Here is a 25,484-nt window from a genome sequence, read left to right as displayed (position 1 = left end):
GCAGCCACAATGCATTCAAGCCTGTGTTCTGGCCAAGCCCAGGTCAGAAGTGCGGCACCCACCACATGGCCATGCATTCTGGGCTTTTTCACTTTCAGAAGGTTGCATGCATGTGTACACACACACACACACACACACATACTATTTCTGCAGTCAGTGTTGCTGTGCCCTGAGAAGGCCAAGGCAAGCTTCCAACCCCTGATTGAAACTCTCCTAGGTACCAGGAATGCACTGAAGCACACATGGTTTTTAACCCAAGCACTTTTGAGTCAACAAACGCAGAAAGCAATCAGACCCCAAGTAAACAACTCTTTAGTGAGCATCCTATTTTAAGCTTGACTTACTACTCACATTCTCCAAAAGGGAGGTCACAGAACACTACCCAAGGCATCGAATCAGATTCAGAAGTGTCTGGAGCTGCTGAAGGGCTGGGAATAAAAACACCCACTGAACTGCAGTCTACAGCCATTGTTTCACCTCCACAGGCAAATGCACCTTCCTAGAGAATCATAATGAACACTGTAGCCATGCCTACCTCATTGGGCTTATTCAGGATCACGCCATTAAAAGATCACCTGTCACTCACCACTTTCTGTCCCAGGCCCTCTTGCACAAGGAAGCCCATGTGCTCCACCTGGGTCACAAGTCTGTATTTCCCCAAGGGATATCAAAGTTCATGAAAAGCCAACATGGGATGGATCAATTAATCTGGTCCTTCTGCTTCTCCTTCATCACACCCCACAGCTGCCAGAGCCAACTCCTCACAGCATGGGTCCCAGCCTCAGGCCTCTTGACTTCAACAACCGGTAACAAACACAGGCTTCTCCAGGGACCCAAAGAGCCGTGAGTACCTTAGACCGGGGGCTATGAGGCTGGACCATTCTACATCTATGTTGCCTCTCATGGAATACTCTAGCTAGCATGATATTAGGCCTGAATTCTTTAATTTTGAAGCACTTAAAGAACCACGCACGGCTGAGCAGCACAGTGCTAGCCCCTGCAGAGCTCCGACCCCTACCACCAGCCCTCCAGGTCCTGCCTGTCTAGCTCAGACCTTTGCACAGCCTGGGACACACTTTCTTCTCACCTTCACCAATGTCTTCTCCAGATTTCAGCAGAACACTCTGTTCCCCTTCCTCCTCTGGCTCCCTGCCAAGCATGCCTCTTCCTGCTGGCTATTTATTCACCAGGGATTCAAATTTTATAATAACTTGGCTCTCCCCAGTCCTGCAAACCCCACAAGGACAGTCCCCTCCGACTGTCACTGCATCCTAGGATCTCACACAGACTCCAGTACAGGGGCAGCCAGTGGGCCATTGCACTGTGCGCTGGAACAGATGTTAGGATTGTAAACATCCAAACTGTCTGCCCATCTCAGTGCTACTAGCTTTGGAGGCTGACATTTTAAAGGTAGTCACCTGTTGTATTAGAGAATGCTTAAACTGAGCATAATCAATTCCTTTAAGAAACCACTGTGGATCTGAACATTTTTTCCACAAGAAAGGCAGTGGCAGTTCTGACAGTTGGGGGTTATGTCAACATCTCTCTCCCTCTACTGCCTACCATAAATTGAAGCCCTAACCCCCAGGGTCATGGTGTTTGTAGGTGGGGCCTATGGAAGGTGATTAGGGTTAGAGGAGGTCTTGATTAGGATGAGGCCCTATTTATAAGAACACAATGGAAGATCATGTTGTTGCCCTGCAAGAATGCAGTGAGAAGGTGCTGTCTGCCGGCCTGGAGGAGAACCTCACTACAGCCCGACCACTCCTGACTACACCAGCATCTTGATCTGGAGCATGCATTCTCCAGGACAGGGAAAACCAACATCTGTTGCTTTAGCCGATCAGCCTGTGGGTTCTGTTGGGCAGCTGAGCTGATTGAGACCATCTAAAGCGACACAGTGACAGTGTGCAAGGTGGAAAAGGAACCGCTTGCTCAAGGCTGAGCACCTTGTGCTGTCAACTCCACAAATCTCTGAAGCCCGTGGCATGCACCAACTGAGCCAAGCTCTGATGGCAGAACCCCTGGGAAAGGCTGCAGCAATGGGGCAGAAGAACCTGCTCCTTGGTGTGCCAGAGTGGAGGTGGTGTTAGCCCACCTCTGCGCCATGTCAAGAAAAGTAGGTCGAGGAGCAGACATCTGCCAGCAGACCTTTGTGATCAAGACAGGAATGCAGCCCCTAAGGCTCCTTTCAGGTTCCCTGAGCATCCCAAAGCCCCTTTCACCCAGTACCATCTGCCCATACACCAGCTCCCTGCTCTTTCACCTCCCACCTGCCAGCTTCCCACCAGTCCCTAAAGACCCTAGGAATCAAACCAACAGAGGACTCCAGGTAGGCATGGCACACACCCATCAACAGAGGGAACATGGAATTAAGGCACCTTTCTCACCCCCACTCCCCACCCCCTTAAGGTCCACGGCCCAGTCGGGAGGACTATCAGCAAAATCAACTGTGTGCATGTCTATAGGCCCTTGTGAACACACTAGATAGGCATTGCCCTTTCACACTAACCTTTCAGAGTTGGCATAGGGCCATCCTGGCCCTCCAGTGGTCCCAAAGGGTCAACTGGATCCGGCACCTCCAATTCACCTGGGGAAAGAACAGAGGACACAGAGTAAAGCCAAAGTTTTACTTCAGGGGACTCCCATTTGTTTCTCAGGCGAAGCCCACGGTTTTCTAGCAAAACTGCCTGCTGTTTATAGCAAATACAGAGGGAAAAAAACATCACAGAAACTTCTAGTGGACTCGTATGGTGTCAAATTGGATAGAACAGTATAAAAGAGACGTTCAGCCCAAAAATGTACTTCAAACAGTTCATAGGAAATACAGTCAGTAGGTGTTTAGTTCAACACATAAAATATTGAAAACCACAATACACATTCTCCATGGACTTTTGGAAGACCCCTTGCTTCCAAACACAACAGATGCAGGTGTCTCAATGCAGGGACAGGTCCAGGAATCCTGAATTAATCTTGAGTGTCATCAAAAGAAGGGAAAGAGTCGTTAACTACAGCTCTTCTGCAGCTGGCTCCAACTGCTGGCCTCTAGGATGAGGCCCCACTCATTAAAGAATAAATTTGGAACTGGAAAACTTCTTAAGAAACTTATTCTCCCAAAGCCGGCAGTAGCAGCCAAGTGTGGATCCACCTCATCACCGTCAAACACACTTGCTCATCTTTACACAATAGCAATCCATTCTCCCCACAGCCCAGATGTGCACAACTATCCACTCCATGGGGACGGTGAAATAAGTCAGCCGGAGCAACACACCCCAGAACACCCAAACACCAAGAGCAAGCACAGATGGTGGTTTGCTCCAGGCTGAACACTCAGCTTTAAATAGGGCACAAAGTCATGCCACCCTCTGTTCCCAAGTCACAGGAAAAGATGGGCAAGGAAGGCTGACTACCCAGGAAACTGCCTGGGGTCTTCACACGAGCCCCTCCGTATCCTCACCAACCCCTTTCTCATTGATTCCTGTGTCCAGAGTTTCCAAGGATCTTGCCCCGATATGGTCCCATGGATGGGTAGAGGTGGGCAACTGGGAATGGTGAAGTCAGGGATGATGGAACAAGACCTACCCTGCATGAATCTGGTTCATGACATCAAAAGACCATTAGCGGGGTGCATAAACAACAGAATATTACTCAGCCTTACCAGGGAAGAAAACAGGCCAGTGCTGTTGGTGCATTGTGAACTGAGGCTTGCCATGCGTGCATCCCACATATTAGACAGCCAATCTGAATTCCCAGGGAAGGCTGACAATGTTGCCACCAAAACTGGTATGGGCCTGGCACGACACATAGTTAGTTAAGCCACTGCTTGTGGTGCCTGCATCCCTACAGAAGCAATGGTTCCAGTCCTGACTTCATCTGTGTTTTTGATAGAGTTTCCTGCTAATGTACTCCGGAGGCACTGAATGACGGCCCAATTCCTTGGCTTCCTGGCACCCTCATGGGATACCCAGATGGAGTTCTAAGTCCTGGCTTTGTCCTGGTGCAACCTGATTGTTGTGAATATCTGGGGGGTGAACCAGAAGATGGAAGACTCCCCTCCTCTCTGTGTAGCTTTCAAATAAACAAATATATTTAAAAACTCATCCAGAGAGCTGCCTAAACCATGCAAGGCAGATGGTGGGGTTTTGTGGAATCATTAAAGATCTCAGTTTGAGCTTGAAATTTTAAATGGGCATGTTCCACATGCTATCACTCAGCACTGTTTAAATGTAGAGAGGCCTCAGGAAATAACACGCACTTAAGATACATACATACATACACACACACAGTGAAGAGGCATAAAAATTATTAACTGCTTAGAAATTGACAAATGGTGTGAAACAGTCAAATAAATATACACCCCAAAGAAAAATAAGCTGCACCAGCCCAATCCCGCTGTGGCTCTTCTCGGCTGCTTTCCAACGCAGACCTGTTCACATGTGGGTAAGCAGAGTCCTCACAGAGCAGAAGGCCCAGGAGAGCAGGAGCGCCACAGCCTTGCACGCCCATACTCCACCAGCATCTGGGGAACCATAGGCAATGTCCAAGTAGCAGTGATCTTTCTGAGGATTGCGGTGGTTCAGTATACATGGGGGATTTGCTGCTGTGAAATTATTTTGCCTGCTGAACAACACAACGTATGAAACTCACACTCAGGAAAATGAGTAACACGTGAAGTTGTTCCTGTAATTGACATCGGAAGCCTTACTGGTCTCGAGAACTAGATCTGAGACAGCAAAAGACCAGTAGTGCATTTCTTTTGTTCATGAAATATGGCTGTGGCAAGGGGACCTCCAAAGAGTCAGGAAAAAGGATGTGAAAATACAGATACATTTTGGCACAAAAGTCTGATGAAGCTGGTGGTATGGTGCAGCAACTTAAGCTGCTACCTGAGAAGTTGGCATCAATTACTGCAGCACTGGTTTCTGTCCCAAAATGCTCTACTTCCAATTCAGCTATCTGTTGACATCGCTGAGAAGGTGTCAGATAACGGCCTGAGGACTCAGGTCCCTGCCACCCACACTGGAGAGCTGGACGGAGTTTCTGGCCCAGCCCTGGCCACTGCAGTCATTTAGAGAATACACTAGTGGAGGGAAGATTCATTCTCTCTCTGCTAACTTGGATAACTGGGTCCCTCACAGCGTGTGGGAGACCTGATCGTGTTCCCAGCTTCCGGCTTTGGCCTGGCCAAGTGTGCCTGCTGCAGATACACGGAGCGTGAACCGGGATAGGAATTTTCTGTGCTGTTTGTCTCTCTACCTCTCCAAAGAACAAACTGTAAAAAGTTTTTGAAATGTCACCTTCCAATAGCACACGCAGATTAGGCAAAGAATATCCTCATGTTAGATACTGTCATCTTCAAACATCAAAAAGCAAAACACGATAGCGAAGCTGGGCAGGAGGGCTGTTTCCAGGACCCCCATAGACACCAAAACCTGTGAGTGCAAAGTCTACTGTGCGGTCTAGCTCCATCACAGACAAGAAAGTTAACAAGAAACGTGGTGTATGTCAGGTTTGATACTCTCTATGGTCTCGGATACCCACTAGGGATTCTGCAGCATATTCTTCCCTGGATAAGGGAGCCCCGGGGCACAGTGGTTCTTTATCCTCAAGCCTGTTTGGTTTTTACTTGGTGTGGGCACCTTTCCACGCCAGCTCCTTCTGGGCCCACTGGTGAAGTCAGGCCTTTGTCCTCATTGGCTAGGAGAGCTCCAGAATAGCCAGGGATGCCTCCTGCACCCGGTCACAGCAAAGTTTCTGCAAAGACCTGTGCCTGCACTAATGCCTCAGAACTTCATTATTTTTCTTTGGAAAAAAGGACTCCAGTCACCGTGCGGGTGAACATGCTAACACGTATCCCGACCCCGTCCGTTAAGAGCAGCAGATGTGTGGCGTGCACTGCACTCCGGGCTTTTACTCACTGCACGTGAGTAACCTTACTGCGCAAACACACACGGAATGACAAGGTCAGGCCACCAGGAAGCTCAAGCCTTGGGCAGCACTGTCAGAAAGTTTACAAGGTTCTTGCAAATTCTTGACCGTTTAAAGAGAGGACAGCATTTAATATGAAATAAAAAAAATTAAGTATGGGTGGTTTCAATAAAATGAAACATGAAAGGTTTCATCTGTGTCAAAAATAGACTTTCTATGTGCGGGGCGCAGGGGAGGGGTGGGGTGGGGGGCGTGGAGAAAGGGTGGGGTGGGAGCAGCAGGGGAGGGGTGGGGTGGGAGGTGCGGAGAAAGGGTGGGGTGGGGGCACAGGCACCACTGTGACACAAGTTGGGCCTCAGACCGCAACACTGGCATCTGTATGAGCAACAGGTCTCAGTCCTGTCTGTTACATTTCAATCCAGCCTCTGGTGCATCTGGGAAACCAGTGGAAGATGGTCCAAGTGCTTGGGTCCCTACAGCACTGAGGGAAGTCTAGATGCGATTCCAGCATGGCCCAGCCCCTGCCATTTAGAAGGTGATCCAGCAGATGGGAGATCATTCCTCCCCACCAGCACATTTCAGACGTTGACACGTGGGAGAAATTGGGTAGAAGGGTTATCCCACTCTCCTATAAATCTGAAATTATTTTAAAGTAAAAAGCTTCCTGGGAGACAATTATCCGTTCCACATTGTTCAATTGCTTTACCCAAATCACAGCTGAAGAATAGTTGTAGGATAGCCCTGCCTTGGTAACAATTAACAGTCTTCAAGGCACAAGCATTGGGAATGGTGCCAAAGCCAAGCATGGATGCAACCATATGAACAGAATACAACCCAGGTTCACTGGATTGAATGTGGGTTATTCAGAGTCATGCTGCATGCCGATGAAGACGTAGAAGGGAAAACACTTCAGAGAACCATGGGGTGTTAGATGGATCCTACTTTAACTGTCATAGGTGTGATAATATTAGCCCTTAGAAGAAACGTATGGCATGCTATTGGAAGTACTTTAGAGCACCCTGCATAGGTGGAAAGGATTCCCTGTGGATACAGATAGTGCTTCTTAGCAGTGTGAGATTTACACCTGGGGCCTGCAGCAGCTGGAGGCAGCCACTCAAATGCACACACATTTTTAATAACTTGACACTGCAGACTCATCAGGGGAAACTCTTCTGCGACCCTGCTCTCCATATGAACCTGTAATGTGGCATCTTGACTTACGACAGCAATACGCTATGAGAACTACGTGTCTGCAAACCGCAAGTGTGTCTGTTCTGGTTCCTGGGCTCTCAAGGGAATAATTTCTCTTATCATCATCAGCAGAGACAACTATTCATCAACAATGTCCTAATGATGTTCAACCTGTGTGCCCTTGGAGTCCGTGATGTGTCCTGGCTTTCATTTGCATTTCTTTTCAACAATGTTTTCTTATTCAGAGTTCTCAGTCCATTCATCTCCTTTACCTGTTTATCTGAATCAGCATGCTTATTGAGAGGCAATTAGAGCCAGTCTCCAGAGTATTCCCACAGCTTCAAAGCAGTCTCCTTTTAATTAGCGAGGGTATGGAATTCACCAAAGCCTGGAGTTCTTGGATGTGGTATTCCTTGTGAAAAGTGCTAATTTCCAGGAGTTGAGAAAGAAAGCAGTTGCTTTAACCTACCAGGGGGGCCTCTGTGCACACAGGAGCCTCCTACAGAGTAAGCTGGGTTTTTTTCCTTTTTTTAAGATTTTTAAATTTTTATTACAGAGTCTGATATACAGAGAGGAGGAGAGACAGAGAGGAAGATCTTCCGTCCGATGATTCACTCCCCAAGTGAGCCGCAACGGCTGGTGCTGCGCCGATCCAAAGCCAGGAGCCAGAAACTTCCTCTTCCGGGTCTCCCACCTGGGTGTAGGGTCCCAAGGCTTTGGGTGTCATTGACTGCTTTCCCAGGCCACAAGCAGGGAGCTGGATGGGAAGTGGAGCTGCCGGGATTAGAACCGGCGCCCATATGGGATCCTGGTGCGTTCAAAGCGAGGGCTTTAGCCGCTAGGCCACTGCACCCGGCCCAGGGCAAGCTGGCTTTGACGCCGATCTGCACTGCACATCCACCTGCCTGCTGGTAAGTGGAGACAGCACTCAAGCATTCCACAACAGGGGCTACCCTCCTCAACACATCAAGTCAAAAGGCAACTGTGAGGCAAGAAGTCCAACAGCCATGGGGCAGAAATAGAGGTAAGCAGTGAAAACCCTCCCCCAAGTGAGCCCCCACCCCGTCCGGGAAGGGAGCTGGCAAAACTACCATAATAAAAAGACTCTCCATCCTGCTGCTGGGTGATGGCTTCTTAAAGCACTGTACTGTCTGTTTTAACTGCTAGCTACAAAAAAAGCTGTCTAGCATTCTAGTGAGGTAGCTGGGATCTAACTGGCAGCATACTCTGAACAATATGTCGGTTTTCACTTTTGCTTTTTCTATCCCCTGGTTCTGCATGACTTGAAGGGCTGGTCTAATTCTGCTTTGGAAACACGAAGTAAAACTCAGCAACTGTGCAAATGCAATCACCGCATGCCTCATCAACTCGACCTCTTTTGATTCCACTTTTGTAGCAAGAGTATCAAATTCTCCATGAAGTCCTTGCGCTAGCCCTACTTGCTCCAATGCCACCTTGCTACAGCGTGTTCTTACCTTCTGCTGCTAACAGGGCCCCCAGAACCTCAACAAAAATCACAGTCAGGAGCCAGGGGAGCATTTGCCTGAAGGGGAAGAGATACAGGCGGGTGAATTGGGGGCTTTCACAGCCCTTCTCTTTCTCAATATCTACAGCTCCTGGAGCCAACTGCAGCAGGACTGGCAAGGCTGGGCGGCCAGCACCGCACAGCCCCCTCTGTCCCCTCCCCACATGCAATTGGGAAGGTGAGAGCCCAAGCCCTTCATTGTGGCAGCAGGGCCTGGAGTCTGCTTTCCCGAACATGACTGCTTGTTTCTGCCCCGAAACTGGCAACAACAGAGCAAACCAATGCCAGTTAGATCCTCTGAATTTTTGTGCCTCTCCCGCTGGCTAAACAGCATATTATTTCCATATATACAAAAGGGTGGCTTTTCCACCTTGAAGCGCTGGGAATTTTCTAGTTAAGGGGGAAGGTTGCCTTTTAAGCCCTTAAATGGCTTTCATTACCACTCCAAGGTAATGAAAGAAGGCACCCCTTTTATTTTGAATCTTAGGGCTAGGGTTGTACCCTGAGGGCGCAGGCCCTGCTGAGGGCATTTGGGGCTGGCACAGATATCTCAAGGTGGAGACGGTGAAATCCCAGGGTGTGGTTCTGATTGCTTGGAATCTACTCCTCTCCTCCCAGATGCCCGACCTGCTGGCAGGTGCAGACAGCCTTCCCTGACCCCAGAGAATACATGGGGGTAAAAGGTCTGACAGAATCCAGGGCAGTAGCAGTGACATCTTTAAGGTGGCTGCTGCATTAGTTGCCTGGGGCTGACATAACACAGATCTTGAGGGGCTTACAGGGTTCTGGGAACAGGAAGTTCCACATGAAGAAGCGGGCAGGGCTAGCTCCTCCTGGGCTGTAATGCATGTACTCTCCTAACTGACTTGTAGATGCCACTATGTCTTCCTGTGTCTTGGAGCCGCCTTTTCCCTCTGCGTATGTATGTGTACATATCTCCCCTTCTCCTAGGACTCTGGTCACACCCTGGTGACCTCACTGTAACTTGGTCACACTATGAAAGTCCCCAACACAATAGACACAATGCTGTACAGGAAAGGTGGTGTCATGTAGCTCCCAGATGCCTTCATAATCAATGTTGGCTTGAAGAGAAGGCTGGCAGAATGGGTGATGTGGACAAAGGACAGGAGTCCCACAATTCGACAGCCCAGATGCCAGAAAGAAGTGCCTGTGACTCACTCACGGTCCCTGCTGCTCTGATGCCAGCGTCCTCCAGGAAGAGCCCCACCTGTGTCCAAGTGCCAACAGCTGCCAGCTGACATGTGGTGTGTCCGCCTTCCTGTGGGTCCATCCCTCCAGGGGTCTCCGGCTGGCCACCTCCCAGGCCTCAAACTCCTGCCCAATGTGACTGGCAGCCTTCTCAAGCTGAAAATCTTTGTTCTCAAAATATGCATAGCAGCATATATGCCTCTGAAGCCCAGAGGGTACCCCAAGGACAAATATGGATGCAGCCAGCCTCCTATGGCTCACAGGACCCTGCCACAGTACTTCTCTCTCTCTTTCAAACATTTGCTTTATATATTTAAAAATCAAAGTTACAGGGAGTGAGCGAGTGAGAGACAGGAATCTTTCGTCTGATCATTCACTATCCACATGGCTGCAATGACCAGGCTGGGCCAGGTGGAAGCCAGGAGCCAGAAGTTTCATCTATCTACCATATAGGTGCAAGGGTCAAGCACTAGGGCCATCCTTCCCTCCCTTCCAGGCCATTAACAAGGAGTCAGATCAGAAGTGGAGGAGCTGGGACTCAAACTGGAATCCATATGGGATGCTGATGTCACAGCTTAGCTACCACGGCAGCCTTGGCACTGCCCACTTAATGCCGACATCTTCTTAATGGCCTCTTCCTCAGTGCTTGGTTCTCCTGCCTCAGCCTCCCCGCAAGCCCCGCCCCACCCCCTCACCAGTTCTCTCAATAAAGAAGCTCTTCTTCCTTCCTTCTCAGTCCTTGACCTCCAGATAACCTGGCTGAGATGACCTCACAGCACCCGCGTCTCCCAAGCTATCTTTCCAGAATGGAGTGCTCTCTGATAGCTAATGGAATGTTCTCACCCAGCTGCTGGCCCCGCTGCTGGCACGGATAAGAGGCAAACCACACTAGGTGTGCCCACGCATGAATCCCCTTCCTCTACCTGCCTGCTTCCTGTGGTCTGCCCAACCTCATCAGTGCTGACTCCACAGATGCTGGCTCTATCTTCAACACCTGTCTCTCATACCCCATATCCAATCCATCAGGGAATGCTATTTGCCTCTTTTCCAAAATGCATCCAGCCCTTTCTGTCCAGTACCCTGGTCCCTACTGCCCCCAGCTCTGCAGGACACAACTGTGGCTCACACAGGTAGACCTCCTCAAGTTCACGGCACTCGATCCTATTTGCTCTCCGTAGGGAAGGCCAACAAGCCTCTCACAGGATTCAAACCTACCACCTGCTGCAGTGGTTCAAGGGCACAAGGCAGTCTCTAGAGGGCTCCACTCAAACCAAGTTCCAAGAACAGTGAAGTCACTGCAGCACCCTGGGGGAGGGGGAAGGGCTTGAGAGCTATGGGGCCAGGCCTGGCAAGCAGAACGCTGAGGTTATTGCTCGACAGGTGGGTGTGTGTATGATGTCAGAATTAATGAAACTTGGAACTGGTGCAGTTGCATAGCAAGCTAATTTTCTGCTTGACGTACCATATAAGGGTGCCAATTCAAGTCCTGGTTGCTCTACTCCATCCATCATCCTGCTTATGGCTTCGGAAAGCAGCGGAGGATGGCGCAAGTCCTTAGGACCCTGCACCCATATGGGATACCTGGAAGAAGCTCCTGGTTCCTGGCTTCCGACTGGCTCAGCTCCAGTCATTGCAGCCATTTGGGGAGCAAATCAGTGGATAGAATCTTTCTTTGTCTCTCCCTTTCTCTGTGTAACTGAATCTTGGGTAAAATAAATAAATCTTTTAATAAAATTCACAAACCTAAATTAGGAATGCATGTACATTTTCTGCATGTCTATCAAATGCTACTGCCTTGAGGCAGGTCCAGTTGAAAATGCCAAATGCCTCCCGCTGCCTATGTGCACAGAGTCCTCCCCTACAACTCCTTACCCACACCTCTGTGCGCTTTCCTCCTGCACATTCTCAGAGTCTCTTTCTCTGCACAGAGCAGGAGGTTTGTTCACAGCCCGTTCTCTAGTACCTGGAGCATGGCGCCAGGACTGCCCAGGGAGTGAGAGAATGACTGAATAAATGCTTCTGAACTCAGCAGCTTCCAGTATCTTCCCTCCTACTCAGAGAACAAGACAGAGCCCTTCTCTGGCTCCTACACACACACACACACACACACACACACACACCCCACACACACACACACACACCCCCCACACCCACACACACACACACACACCCACACCCACACCCACACACCCACCCCCCCACACACACACACATACACACACACATACACACCCACCCCCACACACACACACATACACACCCACATACACACACACACACACACACACACACACATACACACCCACATACACACACACACACACACACACACACACATACACACCCACCCACACACACACCCACCCACACACCCACCCACACCCACACACACCCCCACCCCCCCCCCCCACACACACACACACCCACACACACACACACACACACACACACGATGCAGACAGTACTTTCTGCATATACACACTGTACTTCCAGGTCTGCACTCTCTCTCCATGTATTTCTCTTTGGGATCCAATCCTGGCCCTTCCCCTTTTGGAGTTGGCACCTGTTCCTCCCTCCTCTCCCACCTCTGGCTCAAGCATGACTGCCCCAAACACCTAAGATCTCTCGGCCCGCTCACACCCTGCTTTCTTTTTGATTGCATTTCTCTCGGGGCACAGCACGTGTGCCTGTGTGTGTGAGAGAGCAAGATCTATGCACACACACCTCTTCATGCTCTGCCTTACCCCAGAAAGTGTGTGTACTGTAACCACTGGCCAGAGTGCAGCAGATACTGGGTAGATCCCTGCGGAATCAACAACCATCGATGGTGATGGGAACTATCACACTTCGCAGCTCCTAGTTTGAAAGCTGCAGTTCAGACTCAACGCTTGCTCCTGGTGTGGGACAGCAATGGAAGATGCTATAATAAAGAGCCCCTACATCACAGGATCCCCAAATCACCAGAGAGTACCAACGTGCTCTACCGCTCTCACATCTGGGATCCCTCAATCCCCTGACTACACCCACTTCTAAAGGTGTGTGGACACCTCCCAAAGAATAAACGGAAGCTGCCAACCTTACAACTCCACCACAAGCTCTCGACTTTAAATCTGCACACACATACATGCACGGCCGCCGCGCAGACATGGGTGTATCTCCAGTGCACTTCACTCACAGTGAAGCCCGGCACTCAGGAAACTCCACCTCCACAGCGGCAGGTGAACATGCATCCTCCTCTACAATAAAAATGCAGTCAAGACAGCTGAGACTGACAATATTGCCACTGTGGGAATTAACCAGAGCTGTGGAATGAGGGCGAAATCATCTACCAAAGGAAGCTTGGCACACAGTGGCTCTGTGAAAAGGAACCTGGGCCACTTCCGTTGCCCTCCCTCCTGGTTCAGCAGTCTGGCAGTCAGAGAGTTGCAGCTCTTGGGGCTCTGGAAGAAGTGCCAGCCCCACGGTCAGTCAATATCTTGTCTGTACTTGCAGCACCCGGGGAAATCTCTAGATTTGACTCAGAGAGCTCAACTGAGGCCGGGGAGAAATTTGGGGTGGGGGGGTAGATATCCCAGGGGCATCACCAAAACCACAACAAACTGCTATAACATCTCAGATGCCTATTGCTGTGGCTGGCTGCAAGTGTGGGAACCCTAAGCCCACAGAGAACCTGTGAGGAGCATTCTAGGAGCCAGGAAACTTCCAAAGCTCTGATCTGTTTTCAGGATTGACCGTGCACAAGCAGAAGGTGCCCTTAGCTCATGTCCAAGTGAGTGGGACTCTGCGATCAGTATGCGAAAGCCAAGGTTGTCTCAGAGCAACCGAGGTCCCACCCAGACGCCCTCAGCACAAGGCACATGAGCCAAGAGTGGAAAGAAATCTTCAGAGACAATTGCACACTGGCTCAGAAGGGACACCCCCCCCCCCAAGGAATTCAGGTTGAGAATAAGAATTAAAAATAAAATAAAATAAAAATAATATACATACATACATACATACATACACACACACACACATAGCAAAGAATTCACAGGTCACGCCTGATAGCAAATACAGAAACCACAGGATTGGTAACGGAAAGCTAGTAAAAAAAGGAAGAATTACAAGAACAACACCCTCCAGTACTAAAACGGGATTAAACTTTGCAGGGCGCAGCATTTTGCTCCCTGTACGGTTATAACATCATTATCTAGCATGACCATTTTTAGCAGAGTAACGAGAAACACAAGGGAGCAGGGAGGTAAGCCACCCACATAGGAGTAAAAAATAAACAGCCATCAGAAAATGACCCCCAATGCGCCGTGATTTTGGACTTCATACAAAGATTCTGAATAAGCTATTTATACAGGTCCCAATAACTGTAGAAGGGATATCTAAGGAAATAATGGAAATGATAACAGCCAACAGCGAACACCAATAGAGAGACTACAGGAATCAAATGGAAATGCTAGAGCTGAAAGTGGAATAACTCGGACTCCCCAAATGCGTCCCACAGGGAAGAGGTGGCAGAAGAAAGAAATCGGTGAACCAGAAGACTGAGCAATAGAGATTATCCAGGTTGAGGAGAGTGAGAACAGAACGATGAAAACATGTCGGGGAGTACCAGCACATAGACATGAGCAGGAGAAAGGGAAAAAAAGCGTGAAGGAACCATCATCAAAACCCTCCCAAATCTGATGGGAATGTGCATTGCCACAGTCACGTTCCTCAAAAAACTAGAACCAGAACGACCCTGTGCTCCAAGAATCCCCATTCCTGGGAATGTATACAAAGAAATCCATATGTCCGCGAAACGTCTGCTCGGCCGTGTTTACCGCAGGTCTGTTTACACTAGTCAAGACCCGGAATCCAGCAGAGTGCTTGTGAGGGATGGACGGACAAAGAAAACGTGGCATATATACACAACACCATGTTACTTAGCCTTAAGCAAGGATGAGATCCTGTCATGTGTGACAATATGCATGTGCCTGGAGGACAGTCTGTTAAGGGAAATTATCCAGGCACAGAAAGACTAATACCCACGCCCTCACAAGGAAGCTGAATGTGCTGATATCAAAGATGTAGTTAGAGAGGGCTGGTGCAGTGGCCAGCGGCTAAAGTCCTCGCCTTGAACACACCAGGATCCCATATGGGCACCGATTCTAATCCCGGTGGTCCCGTTTCCCATCCAACTCCCTGCTTGTGGCCTGGGAAAGCAGTCAGTGACACCCAAAGCCCTGGGACCCTACACCCAGGTGGGAGACCCGGAAGAGGAAGTTTCTGGCACCTGGCTTCAAACCGGCTCAGCTCTGGCCATTGCAGCCACTTGGGGAGTGAATCAACGGGTGGAAGCTCTTCCTCTCTGTCTCTCCTCCTCTCTGTATATCTGTCTTTTCAATAAAAATAAATCCAATTTTCTTTTTAAAAAGATGTAGGGAAAAGGATACTGCTCACCAGATGCTGGGAGAAGAGTGCCTGGGGAACAGAAAGAAGCTGGTTAATGGGTACAAAATGACCACTAGCTGAGACAATTCTGTAGAGAGAGTGCAACGAATACTTCATTGCATTTCAAAATAACTAAAAGAGAAGGATTTTGAATATTCCTAAGACAAAGAACAATCCACATTTGAGGCAGCTGCACGCTCACTCCCTGGTTTAATCACACACATTGTATAAGCCTGTACCCACATATCGGCCTATACCTTATACATATGTACAATTATGTATAAAATAAAATGAAAACACTATATCTGATAAAAGCATTAATAGACACACTGAAGAAAAACAAGGCACTCCAAGCAGGATATACCTCAAGGTATTCACCTTAAGCAAAAGCAAAGCGCTAAAGAATCAGGCCGAATCGTGCAAGCAACAAGGGCGGTGACTCATTGCGCTGGCACAGGACTGCAAGCTGGCTTCTGATCAGAACTCCGCCACAGGACACACTCCCTGTGCTGAGAGAAGAGGCTCAACCAAGACTCTGTACCAAGCCCAACATGCTTCAGAAATGAAGACATCAGGGTATTCCTTGGTAAACAAAACATGAGAAAAGCCGTCTTTAGCAACTGCATTGCAAGAAACAGACCAGAAGCACAGCACAAAAGGAAAGGATATCAACAGACATTCTAATTCACACAAAGCAAGAGAAACAAGAGCAGCCTAAAGGTAAGTGTACAATTACCCGAGCATAAAGACAATGACTATGGAGTTAGCACAAAAGACAGGATAAATATTGGAGGGCAGCGAAGCAACTCTATATTGACTTGTTTTTTTTTTTGTTTGTTTGTTTGTTTTTTGTAAGATCTATTTTATTGTAAAGTCAGATATACAGAGAAGAGAGACAGAGAGGAAGATCTTCCATCTGTTGATTACTCTCCAAGTGGCCACAAAGGCTGAAGCTGAGCCAATCTGAAGCCAGGAGCCAGGAGCCAGGAGCCTCTTCCAGGTCTCCCACCCACACAGCGCACTGGGTCCCAAGGCTTTGGGCTGTCCTCAACTGCTTTCCCAGGGTACAAACAGGGAGCTGGATGGAAGCAGGGCCGCCGGGATTAGAACTGGCGCCGATATGGGATCCCAGCGTGTACAAGGCGAGGACTTTAGCTGCTAGGCCACCGCACCCAGCCCTGACTTGTTTTAAGATGAATGCATTAATGACACCTGAATCACAAAGCTATTTGGTAGACTTAGAACTCGTGATGCAGTTCAAAGGAGATGCAGAGTAAAGAAAACGTCCAGCACTAAAGCTTGTGCATACTATCAAACTATAAAACGAAGGTGGGACTATTCAGAAAACAGTTTGCATCTACCTATCTAACTATCAATGTGTGTGTGTGTGTGTGTGTGTGTGTGTGTGTGTGTGTGTGTGTGTGTGTGTGTTGGATCTGGGTTTAAGTTCCAGCTCTTCTCCATGTCCAATTCCTGCTCATGCGCGCCCTGGGAGGCAGCAGATGGTAGCTCGAGTGGTTGGGCCCCTGCCACCCACATGGGTGAGGTGCAGCTCTAGCTGTTGGGGGCAGTTAGTGAGTGAATCAGGAGACAAGAGAGTCTCTCCTTCTCCCTCTCAAATAAATATTATTTTTAAAGTCGCTGAAAATGGAATTAAAAGACACACTAATTAGTTTGGTGCAAACCATGAAAGCCATCATTTTTCAGAACGTGCTTTCTCCAGGAGCCTTCAAAAGGACCCTGGTAAATGTGCAGTTCAACTCTTCCTCTACATCACAATAAATCTGTTTTTACTTCACTCATCCAGAAGTTCAAAATACTCTCGGGTGTGTGTGCAAGTGCACACACACACACACACACACACAGATCATAAGGAGATTTTGTAAGTATACAAAGAACATTTATTGCATAAAATGAGTCAGAAATATGGAGACAGAAAGGATACTTACACATACAGAAAACAAGTATCAATATGGTTCAAGTAAAGCTTAACTGTGTTAGTAATTGAATTAATAGTAAACAGATAAAATGACAAATCAAAACACAAAGCTTGGGAAAACAGACTGGAAAAATTAATCAAACGTTCTCATAAGCTGTTCCCTTCAAAGTTAGAAATTTGGGATACTTAGGACACTGCTTGGAATGTCTGTAGCCCCATTCCAGAATGTTTGTTTCAAGCTCAACTCTGTCCCGGAATCCAAGGGAGGTAGTAGCTGATGGCTTCAGTAGCTGGGGTAGGGAGACCCACGTGGAGACCTGAGTTGAGGTCTCAGCTCCTGGCTCCAGCCAGGCCCAGCCCCAGCTGCTCTGGGTACTTGGGGCAGTGAATCAGCAGCTAGGACATCTCTGTCTGTCTCTCTTGGCCTTTCAAATAAGCAAATCTGTGGAAGCTGAAACCAATCCCCATGAGTGATACACTTCAGATTCAAAGCAACACATCACATGAGAAGATCCAGTACCATGAAGAAGGTTTCCAGTAGGAAACAAAACATGGAGAATGAGGGGAAATGTGTGGCTGGAAACAAAGAGTATGTCGTGATGATAAAAGAATCATGTTGCCATGCCTGAGAAACGTGTAACACCTAAAACAAAGCCCTGGGACACAAGAAGCAGAAATTGCTGGAAATGAAGGAAGAGGTGGATAATTCCACAGCAACAACTGGAAACACCAGCAGTCCACTTTGAAAGGGAAAGAGTTTGGGCATTTGTCAGAATCACTTTAACACAATTAAACACTTGCTGTTCAACACCCCTGCCTCCAAAATCTAGCTTACTTTTTAAAATAAACAACTAAAACAGGAGAAAGTATCTTGGAAAGAATGGGATTAAAGATTCCTTAGTTTTCAAATAATGGTAAAATCTCAACAAATCGTATAATTTTAAAAAAACCTATCACACACAAAAAAAATGCTCCACCTGGCTGCAACTGTGGTTTTTTCAACAGGAGGATAGCGTCTTCATCTGTTAGCAGTCATGTCTGAATTTCTTCCACCCATCCCCTAACACCTTAGAAATCACTCTATGTTGTTTGATTTCTACAATATGAAGAACAACACTTTAGCGAAAATACAAGCATGGGTATTTGAAGGTGACATTACTGTAGGTTAAATGCTGACCATAGCAGAGCAATTTAAGCCACTGCTAGACAGGTATCAGAAAATGTTTCACTGTTAACTATGAAGCTTTTTGGGGGGGAGAGGGGGCTATTAACTAATTCCTTTGTCATGTTACCTTGAAGCATCTCCTTAAAAGAAGAGAATGCATTGAAAGAATTAAGTTAGCAATCATATCATCAGGCACTTCTTATTTTCCTGTCCTCCTACAAAACAGGCCATTTTTCAATTCATTGTTTGACCCTAAGGGAGACTCGTAAACTCATAAATCATGGTTGATTCCAAGCTTTTCTTTGAGGCCTTTTTATTTTCACAGCCAGAAGCACTAAACTCATCGATCATGGCATTGTGACATGGGTACTCAGCTCGGCGTGGATGTGCCTGTTTCTGTAGGCTGCAGGTGGGCTCCCGTTCGGCATTTAAAGCATTTTTGCCCCCATCAGCTTCTCACTCATCACGCCTAAGTCACACACAGGCTCACTCACAGCCCAGGAAGCACGCAGAGCCCCTGCTGCAGTCACAAGGGGCTAGTTCTAGAGGCAATGCAGGCAGACTCAGAGCAAAGAACCAAGGCTGGAGGCCTGCTGAAGCCTGGGATCCCTGAAACACCAGAGCTGCACATGCAGGGTCCGCACTGGCCAGGACTCATGCAGAACTGAACCACGCCTGAATCAAATCGTCCATGCTATCTCTGCAAATTCTTGTGAAACCACTTTCTCCCTTTCGATATGTGTCCTCCCAGACCTACTCAAAGGGGTGACTGAGGTCTCCAAGTTTAGTGCAGCCAGTTACAGGCTTGCTGAAACATGGTGGGGGGCCAGTACCCAGGGCTTACAGAGTGGGCAGGCACCATGAGCTCCTTTCCTTGAGGGTCATGAGTTTACAGAGGGGGCTGTTTCCCCAAGCAGATGTGTAAAGGGCTGACACCTTGGTGTGCGCGATGCTGGAGAGGGAAGAAGGAAGACTCTAGGCAGAGCAAACTGGCCCCAGTGGCATGTCCAAAGACAGAACTCTTTCTTCTGGGAGATGGGGATGGATAGAGTGTGCAGGCTGGAAAAGAAGCTCTAAACACAGACACCAGACTCAACAGAAGTCGGTCTCTCACCCCCAACCTCCCTCTCCTCCGTTCCATGTTTCGTCCTGTGCCTCAGGGGCCTGTGTGGGATAGAGGAAGCTGTTATGGAGTCCTTTCCAGCTTCTTCTACCAGGTGTTCTCACTCTTTCCAGAAGGAGTCTCTCCTCTCCATACACCATGTATCCTTACCAAGTCTTGGTGCCCAAGTGCACACCTGGGGCTCATGGTTACATTCTAAATGAAGAGTGTAGGGAGGAGACCTTGGCTTGGTGGGGACCATACACTGGGTGCTGGCCAGGGCCAGCCCTCAAAACTGGTCCCCTCCCCCCTGTGGAGTCTCCCCCCTTTTGAGCCTGACTTTCCGAAGTCAGGAAGAGGAACCTGGGACTTTGCCGGCGGTTGGCCCTCCTGAGTGTGCATGTGCGGAAGGTGGGGCTTGGGGTTTCCATGCATATTCCACTTACGCATATTTATTATGTATTGAAATGGAATTTCATCATTGGTAAGGTCAAACCTATGCAGCAAGGCCAGCTCCCTAGTCAGAGGTGGCAGCAACAATATGATGGCTGAGTAGGGTGAGCCCCACGACAGCCAGAAGCACCTACTCTTTGGAGGACGCACAGCACCTACACCCAGGTTGGGAGCATGTCTGCGGCCTCACCTCACAGAGTTGCTGAGCTCATCATCCTAAAAAGGCAAACAGAAAATAGAAAGCCACTGAACCACACACCCCGCCTAGACAAGAAAGAAAAGCAGCTAGCCAGCAGCTGGATGCCTCCAAGCCAGGCCCAACAGGTGTCCAAATCCAAAGGGCAGGCAGCCACTGGGGCCTCACACCCTGGTCCAGCTGGTGTGCTGTTTGGTTATGTGCCACAGTCAAGTTCACAGCCTGCAAACACGCCACTCCTCCACACTGTCCCTGAAATGGGCCTCGGCCCTGTTTCAAATATTTACCCGCACACATGCCAAGCCTAGCACCATGTGGACTTCAGGGAGAGAAGGTCTGAAAAACAAAAACCACTCACTCGGCAGAGGGGGGAGGACCCTTCCTGAATGCCTGGTTCTGTTACTGTGGAAGATTGCTACACAGAATGGCCCATCCTAGCTTTGTTTTTAACAACTCAAAGTGTGAGTTTAATTAATCACCTCTCCATAGCTGCCTCCCCACACACCCTCTCCTGTCCCAAATTTCCTCTGTCTTGTCACATTTTCTCAACCTGCTACTCTATCCAACCAGGTGGATGGGTGCTTGGCTCTGAATCTTCATTTTACTGATGGATCCTTGTCATTATACAATGGGTGAAGTCGGTACACTTTTCTCCTGCTCCTAGGTCTTAGGTCCGTTGTGACACTCTGATGGCAGCTTGGTGAGAAGGAACTGCCTTGGAAACGCTGCAGTCCAGGATGCGACTCCATAGGGGGAGAGGCTCCCCAGGAGCCTGGAACATGTTCTTCACTTAGGCTGCTTTGAGTCAGGATCAGCCGAAGTCACGGTCTGTAGCACAGGGTGATAAGCACAGCCCAAAAAGACTCAGGTCCCCAAGGGCTTTGGACCCCCAAGAGAGCCATGCCAGCTGCCTACTCAGGAAAGACAGGCCCTCAAGAACTGGAGGGCACAGCCAAAGGAGCCACTCTGAGAACTCAAGACCCCGAGGTTGTGTCAAATCATGTGGGAAAGATGGAGTCTGACAAAACCCAAGGGTAGCAGGGGAACTGTGATCTCTACAAGCTCCCCAGGCAAGCTCACATGTTGACAGCTAGACTGCGGCCAGCTCATGGGAAAAGGTAGATGCTGCTGAACTTGTGTGATGGACATTTGTTCCAACTGACATGGTGCCCTTGTATTCCATGAGCCCTCCCACCGATTAAATGTGACCCAACACTAAAGAGCTGTGACCTTTCCACATGTGACGGGCAGACATCACTTGCATTGAAACACAGAACATACAGGCTCGGCTAATGGCAGGGAGAGGACAGGCAGCCCAGACAGTGTTGGCAGCATAGTAGGACAGACTTCCCAGAGGAAAATTGCCAAAATTTGAGGGATTCACAAAGGTACACAGCCCATGACCCAACAATTCCATAGGAGAGGAATATACTCTACAAAATGAATTCAATCAACTCATGAATTCATCGAGTTCATATGAAATGCTGGGTCAAACAGTTTTCATGGCCGCTTTGCATTTCCATTGACTGTTGTGATTTGGTGGATAAACATACATATGGATCTGTTATCTTAAACACATTAGTACATGCAACAGGCTCACAACCAAAAACACTCTTCTGCATTCTCTTTGTGTGTGTGTGTGTGTGTGTGTGTGTGTGTGTGTGAGAGAGAGAGAGAGAGAGAGAGAGAGAGAGAAACAGCTTTTCCTTTTGGGGAAAATACAGCTCCACAGTATATCACCTTTGGAAAATGGCACCAATCACTTAATATCATGCCTGTGAAAACCACTTCACTTGGTGCCTGAGGAAATAACTCATTTCTTTCCTTTAAAAAAAATATTCTTTTTTTTTTTTTGGAAAGTCAGATATATAGAGAGAAGAGACAGAGAGGAAGATCTTCTGTCCACTGATCTACTCCCCAAGTGGCCACAACGGCCGGAACTGAGTTGATCCGAAGCCAGGAGCTTCTTCCAGGTCTCCCACGTGGGTGCAGAGTCCCAAGGCTTTGGGCCGTCCTTGATTGCTTCCCCAGGCCACAACAGGCAGGGAGCTGGATGGGAAGTGAGACTGCTGGAACAGGAACTTGTGCCCATATGGGATCCCAGACATGCAAGGCAAGGACTTCAGCCACTTGGCTACTGTGCTGGGCCCATCATTCCTCTTTCTTTCAGAAGATCATTTACGTGGGTACACTGTGTGTTTATTCATTCATCCACCGAGGGACATCTGTGCTTTTTCCAGTTTTGGGCTATTGCAAATAAAGCTGCTAAGAACATAAAAACATCTGCAGACAGAGTATTGTGTGAACCTAAGGCTGCTTTTCCTGGGCAACAGCCAGGAGTGCACTCTACTACTGCAATCAAGGCCAGCTCGTCAGTCTTCCCACTGTAAAAAGCACACAGACACCAAAGAGATTCGGTGAAGTGACTCTAGCAGCGTGGGGTAGAACCCAGGATTCAGCATTTATAACAGCCCCTCTCCTCCCCCTCATGGCCAAGTTGCTGATCCAAAGGCCTCAAGTCCAGCTTCTGGGAAGAAGAGCCGAGCCTCAGCATGTCCATTTGGGTTTTGGGTGGTGAGGGTAAGACTGGCAGCCACCAGAAGGCCCTCTGATTGGTTGGTGTAACCTATCATCCATTAGTCTGTTTTTCATTTGGAAAATTTTAGGAGAGACTTGCACTTGGCCTCCTTAAAGGCCAAACTGCCCACTCAAATGAGTAATGCCCAAGGGAGCCATGCAGGTATTTAGTCTTAACTGGGGGTAGAAAGGGACTAGTTTTAGAAGCACCACAGTTTATAGCCCAAGGATTTAAGGGCAACACTTCCTCCACACAGCCAGAGTTTCTGCAAAGACCATTTACGTACGGACAACTTCAACTACAGAACTCAGCAAAGAGAAGGAAAGTGGACAAGTTGGGAGCGAGGTGAGGCTTACAAGACTCAAAACCAGCAAGAGCAATGCCTTTTTGCTTCTGCCCAGAGGAAGTGGTCCACATCCAGCCTGAATCAGTGCAATGCACTGAGAAAATCAAGGCAGGATGAATGTGGTAGTGAGAATCACTAGAGAAGTAAAGGAATTGTCACAGCACCTGTGCAGAAAGAAGGTGAACGCCTGTGAGGGCCACACAGGTGCCTTCAGAAAAGTGGAAGGAACTGGCCCAAGCACGGGCAAGGGATGTGAACAGACACTTCTCCAAGGATGACTCACACACGCAGCTAACAAGAGATCCTCCCCACCATGAATCACTAGGGAAATAAATGCAAATCAAAACCGCAGAGACACAGCACCTTGCAACCATCAGGATGGCTATAAAAATGGGAAATGGTGATGAGGGGAAGCAATCAGATGCCTTGCACAATGCTGGCGGGAATGCAATGAAAATGGTGTGGGCTGTAGTGGCCAAGAGTATGAAGGATCCTCAAAAATGTGAAAGCACAGCCAGGTGTGCCCACACACAGTGGAATGGATAAGCAGAGAATGATCTGTAAAGACAATGGAATGTGGTGCAGTCTGCTGGGGGCAAATATCCACCCTCTCCCACACTTGGGCTGCAATGTAATAGCATCGGGAAATAAGACCTGCAGGAGCTAATTAGAACAGGACAGGCTAATCGTTCCACATGAGAGCCAGTTTAAGTCCTAGCTCTGCCACCTGTGACCCAGCTCGCTGCTAGTGGCCTAGAAAAGCAGTAGAGCATGGCCCAAGACCTTGGGTCTCGGCAGCCATACGGAAGATCCCCAGAGGAGGCTCTTGGCTCCCAGCTTCGGACCAGCCCAGCTCTGACCATTGTGGCCACTTGGGAATTGAACCAGTGCATGGAAGATCTCTGTCTTGTCTTCTGCTGTAGGAGGACACAGCAAAAAGCCCTGGCCAGAGGCTGGCACCTGGATACTGTACTTCGCAGCCTTTGGAACTGGGAAACCAATGAACTTCTTTTCACCCTACACTCTCCAGCCACATAGTGCTCTTAACAGCAGCGTTCAACAGACAGACATGGCCTTAGAAAGCAAGGAAATGCTGTCAGGTGCTACAGCGTGGCTGAACCTGGAGGACATGACACCAGGTAGAGGGGGCCAGTCACAGAACATTAAACACTGTGTCACCACCATCACAGACACAGGAAACAGAACAAGTAGGAGTTACAATTTAATGGATAAAACATCGTAGTTCTGAAGATGAAAAGAGTCTGGCAGACTGCTCCCGGAACCCTACAAAACTGCACATCTAGAAATGGCTAAGGTGCTAACAGGAGACGACTCTAGTGTTTGGACCCTGCCACCCATGAGGGGAACCCATAAGGAGCATTCCTAGCAAGACCAAGGAGAACTCTACCTCCAGAACAGTTGCTCACTGTAGGTTCAGAAACATTCTGACATGACCCAAATCATTAGGAAGAATGCATAGGCACAGCACAATTTCTCCCACTGGGTCTCATGGGTTTCTGCCACTCAGAAACATGCAGGTACCCTAAAGTGAAGAAAGTTTCCCTTGCACTTGAGAACCTCAAATCTTTCCCACCTTCATGATGGGAGTCCCACACAACCAACAGTGTCTTTCCAAGGCCCTAAAGCATCCTCTTCCTGCCTCCCCTCCTTAGAGAGTGCTCCTTTATGTCCACATACAAATGATTTATTCGGTGAGGTGTCCACATGGAGTCGGTTAGCTCACGACCAGCCAGTCCACAGTTCAGGCTCCTTTGGGGCCATTTCCTAACCTGCTGCCATTATAGCTACCTGATGGGGCACGTCAGGATATAAGAGGGCACAGGAACACAAGGCTTTTACGTTTTCTCTTATTTCCATTTGTTCACAAATACCCTCTGCACTCTGCACCCACTGGCTCCAAATTGGAGGGCTAAAATAGCTACAGGTTGAAAACGCTCCAAGCAGACATCCTATCTGTACTTAATATGGACAGCATCATGACACCCTAAGCAGTACAATGAAGCAGCCATTTCCATAGGACTTGCACTGCAGCAGGTGTTCTAAGCAATCCAGGGGACTGGAGGCACATTATATGACAATAACGCACCTGTTCTATCAAGTGCATGAGGTAATGGTGGACTTGGCATCTGTCAGGGGCCAGGAACCAACCCCTCCATGGTTACTGAGGGACACTGCAGCAACATTCATTTTCACAGTCATTCTCTGACAAAAGCAGTGATTTTAAACAACTTGCTTAAAAAATATATTTTTTTCAATTCAAAAAGTAGCAATGCTACTTCAAAGTTCTCTACAGCCCCATTGATGAGTCACCAACAGATCCTGGCTCCCTTACCCCAGAGACAGAGCGAGGGAGAGGAGGCAAGGCTGCAGGGTGAGCACTGGGCCTGCCTCCCAGCTGTGCAAGGGA

General features: G+C 48.6%; 1 protein-coding gene across 5 annotated transcripts in view; it reads right to left on the bottom strand.

Moving 5' to 3' along the window:
* Window positions 1–25,484, bottom strand: part of ROR2 (receptor tyrosine kinase like orphan receptor 2) — a 193,631-nt gene that overhangs the window by 38,008 nt on the left and 130,139 nt on the right. For all 5 annotated transcript variants that reach the window (XR_009246641.1, XM_058672684.1, XM_036496670.2 and 2 more), the window contains one exon: window positions 2,513–2,590. Coding sequence is in view for 4 of the 5 variants with exons in the window: in XM_058672684.1 (XP_058528667.1) it covers window positions 2,513–2,590 (78 nt within the window). In the remaining variant the exon portion in view is untranslated. The remainder of the gene's footprint in view (window positions 1–2,512; window positions 2,591–25,484) is intronic.

Source organism: Ochotona princeps, chromosome 14 (assembly GCF_030435755.1).
Source record: "Ochotona princeps isolate mOchPri1 chromosome 14, mOchPri1.hap1, whole genome shotgun sequence".
NCBI classification, from domain to species: Eukaryota; Metazoa; Chordata; class Mammalia; order Lagomorpha; family Ochotonidae; genus Ochotona; species Ochotona princeps.
The sequence above is the reverse complement of the archived record's forward strand: the minus strand, read 5'-3'. Positions and strand labels throughout refer to the sequence as shown.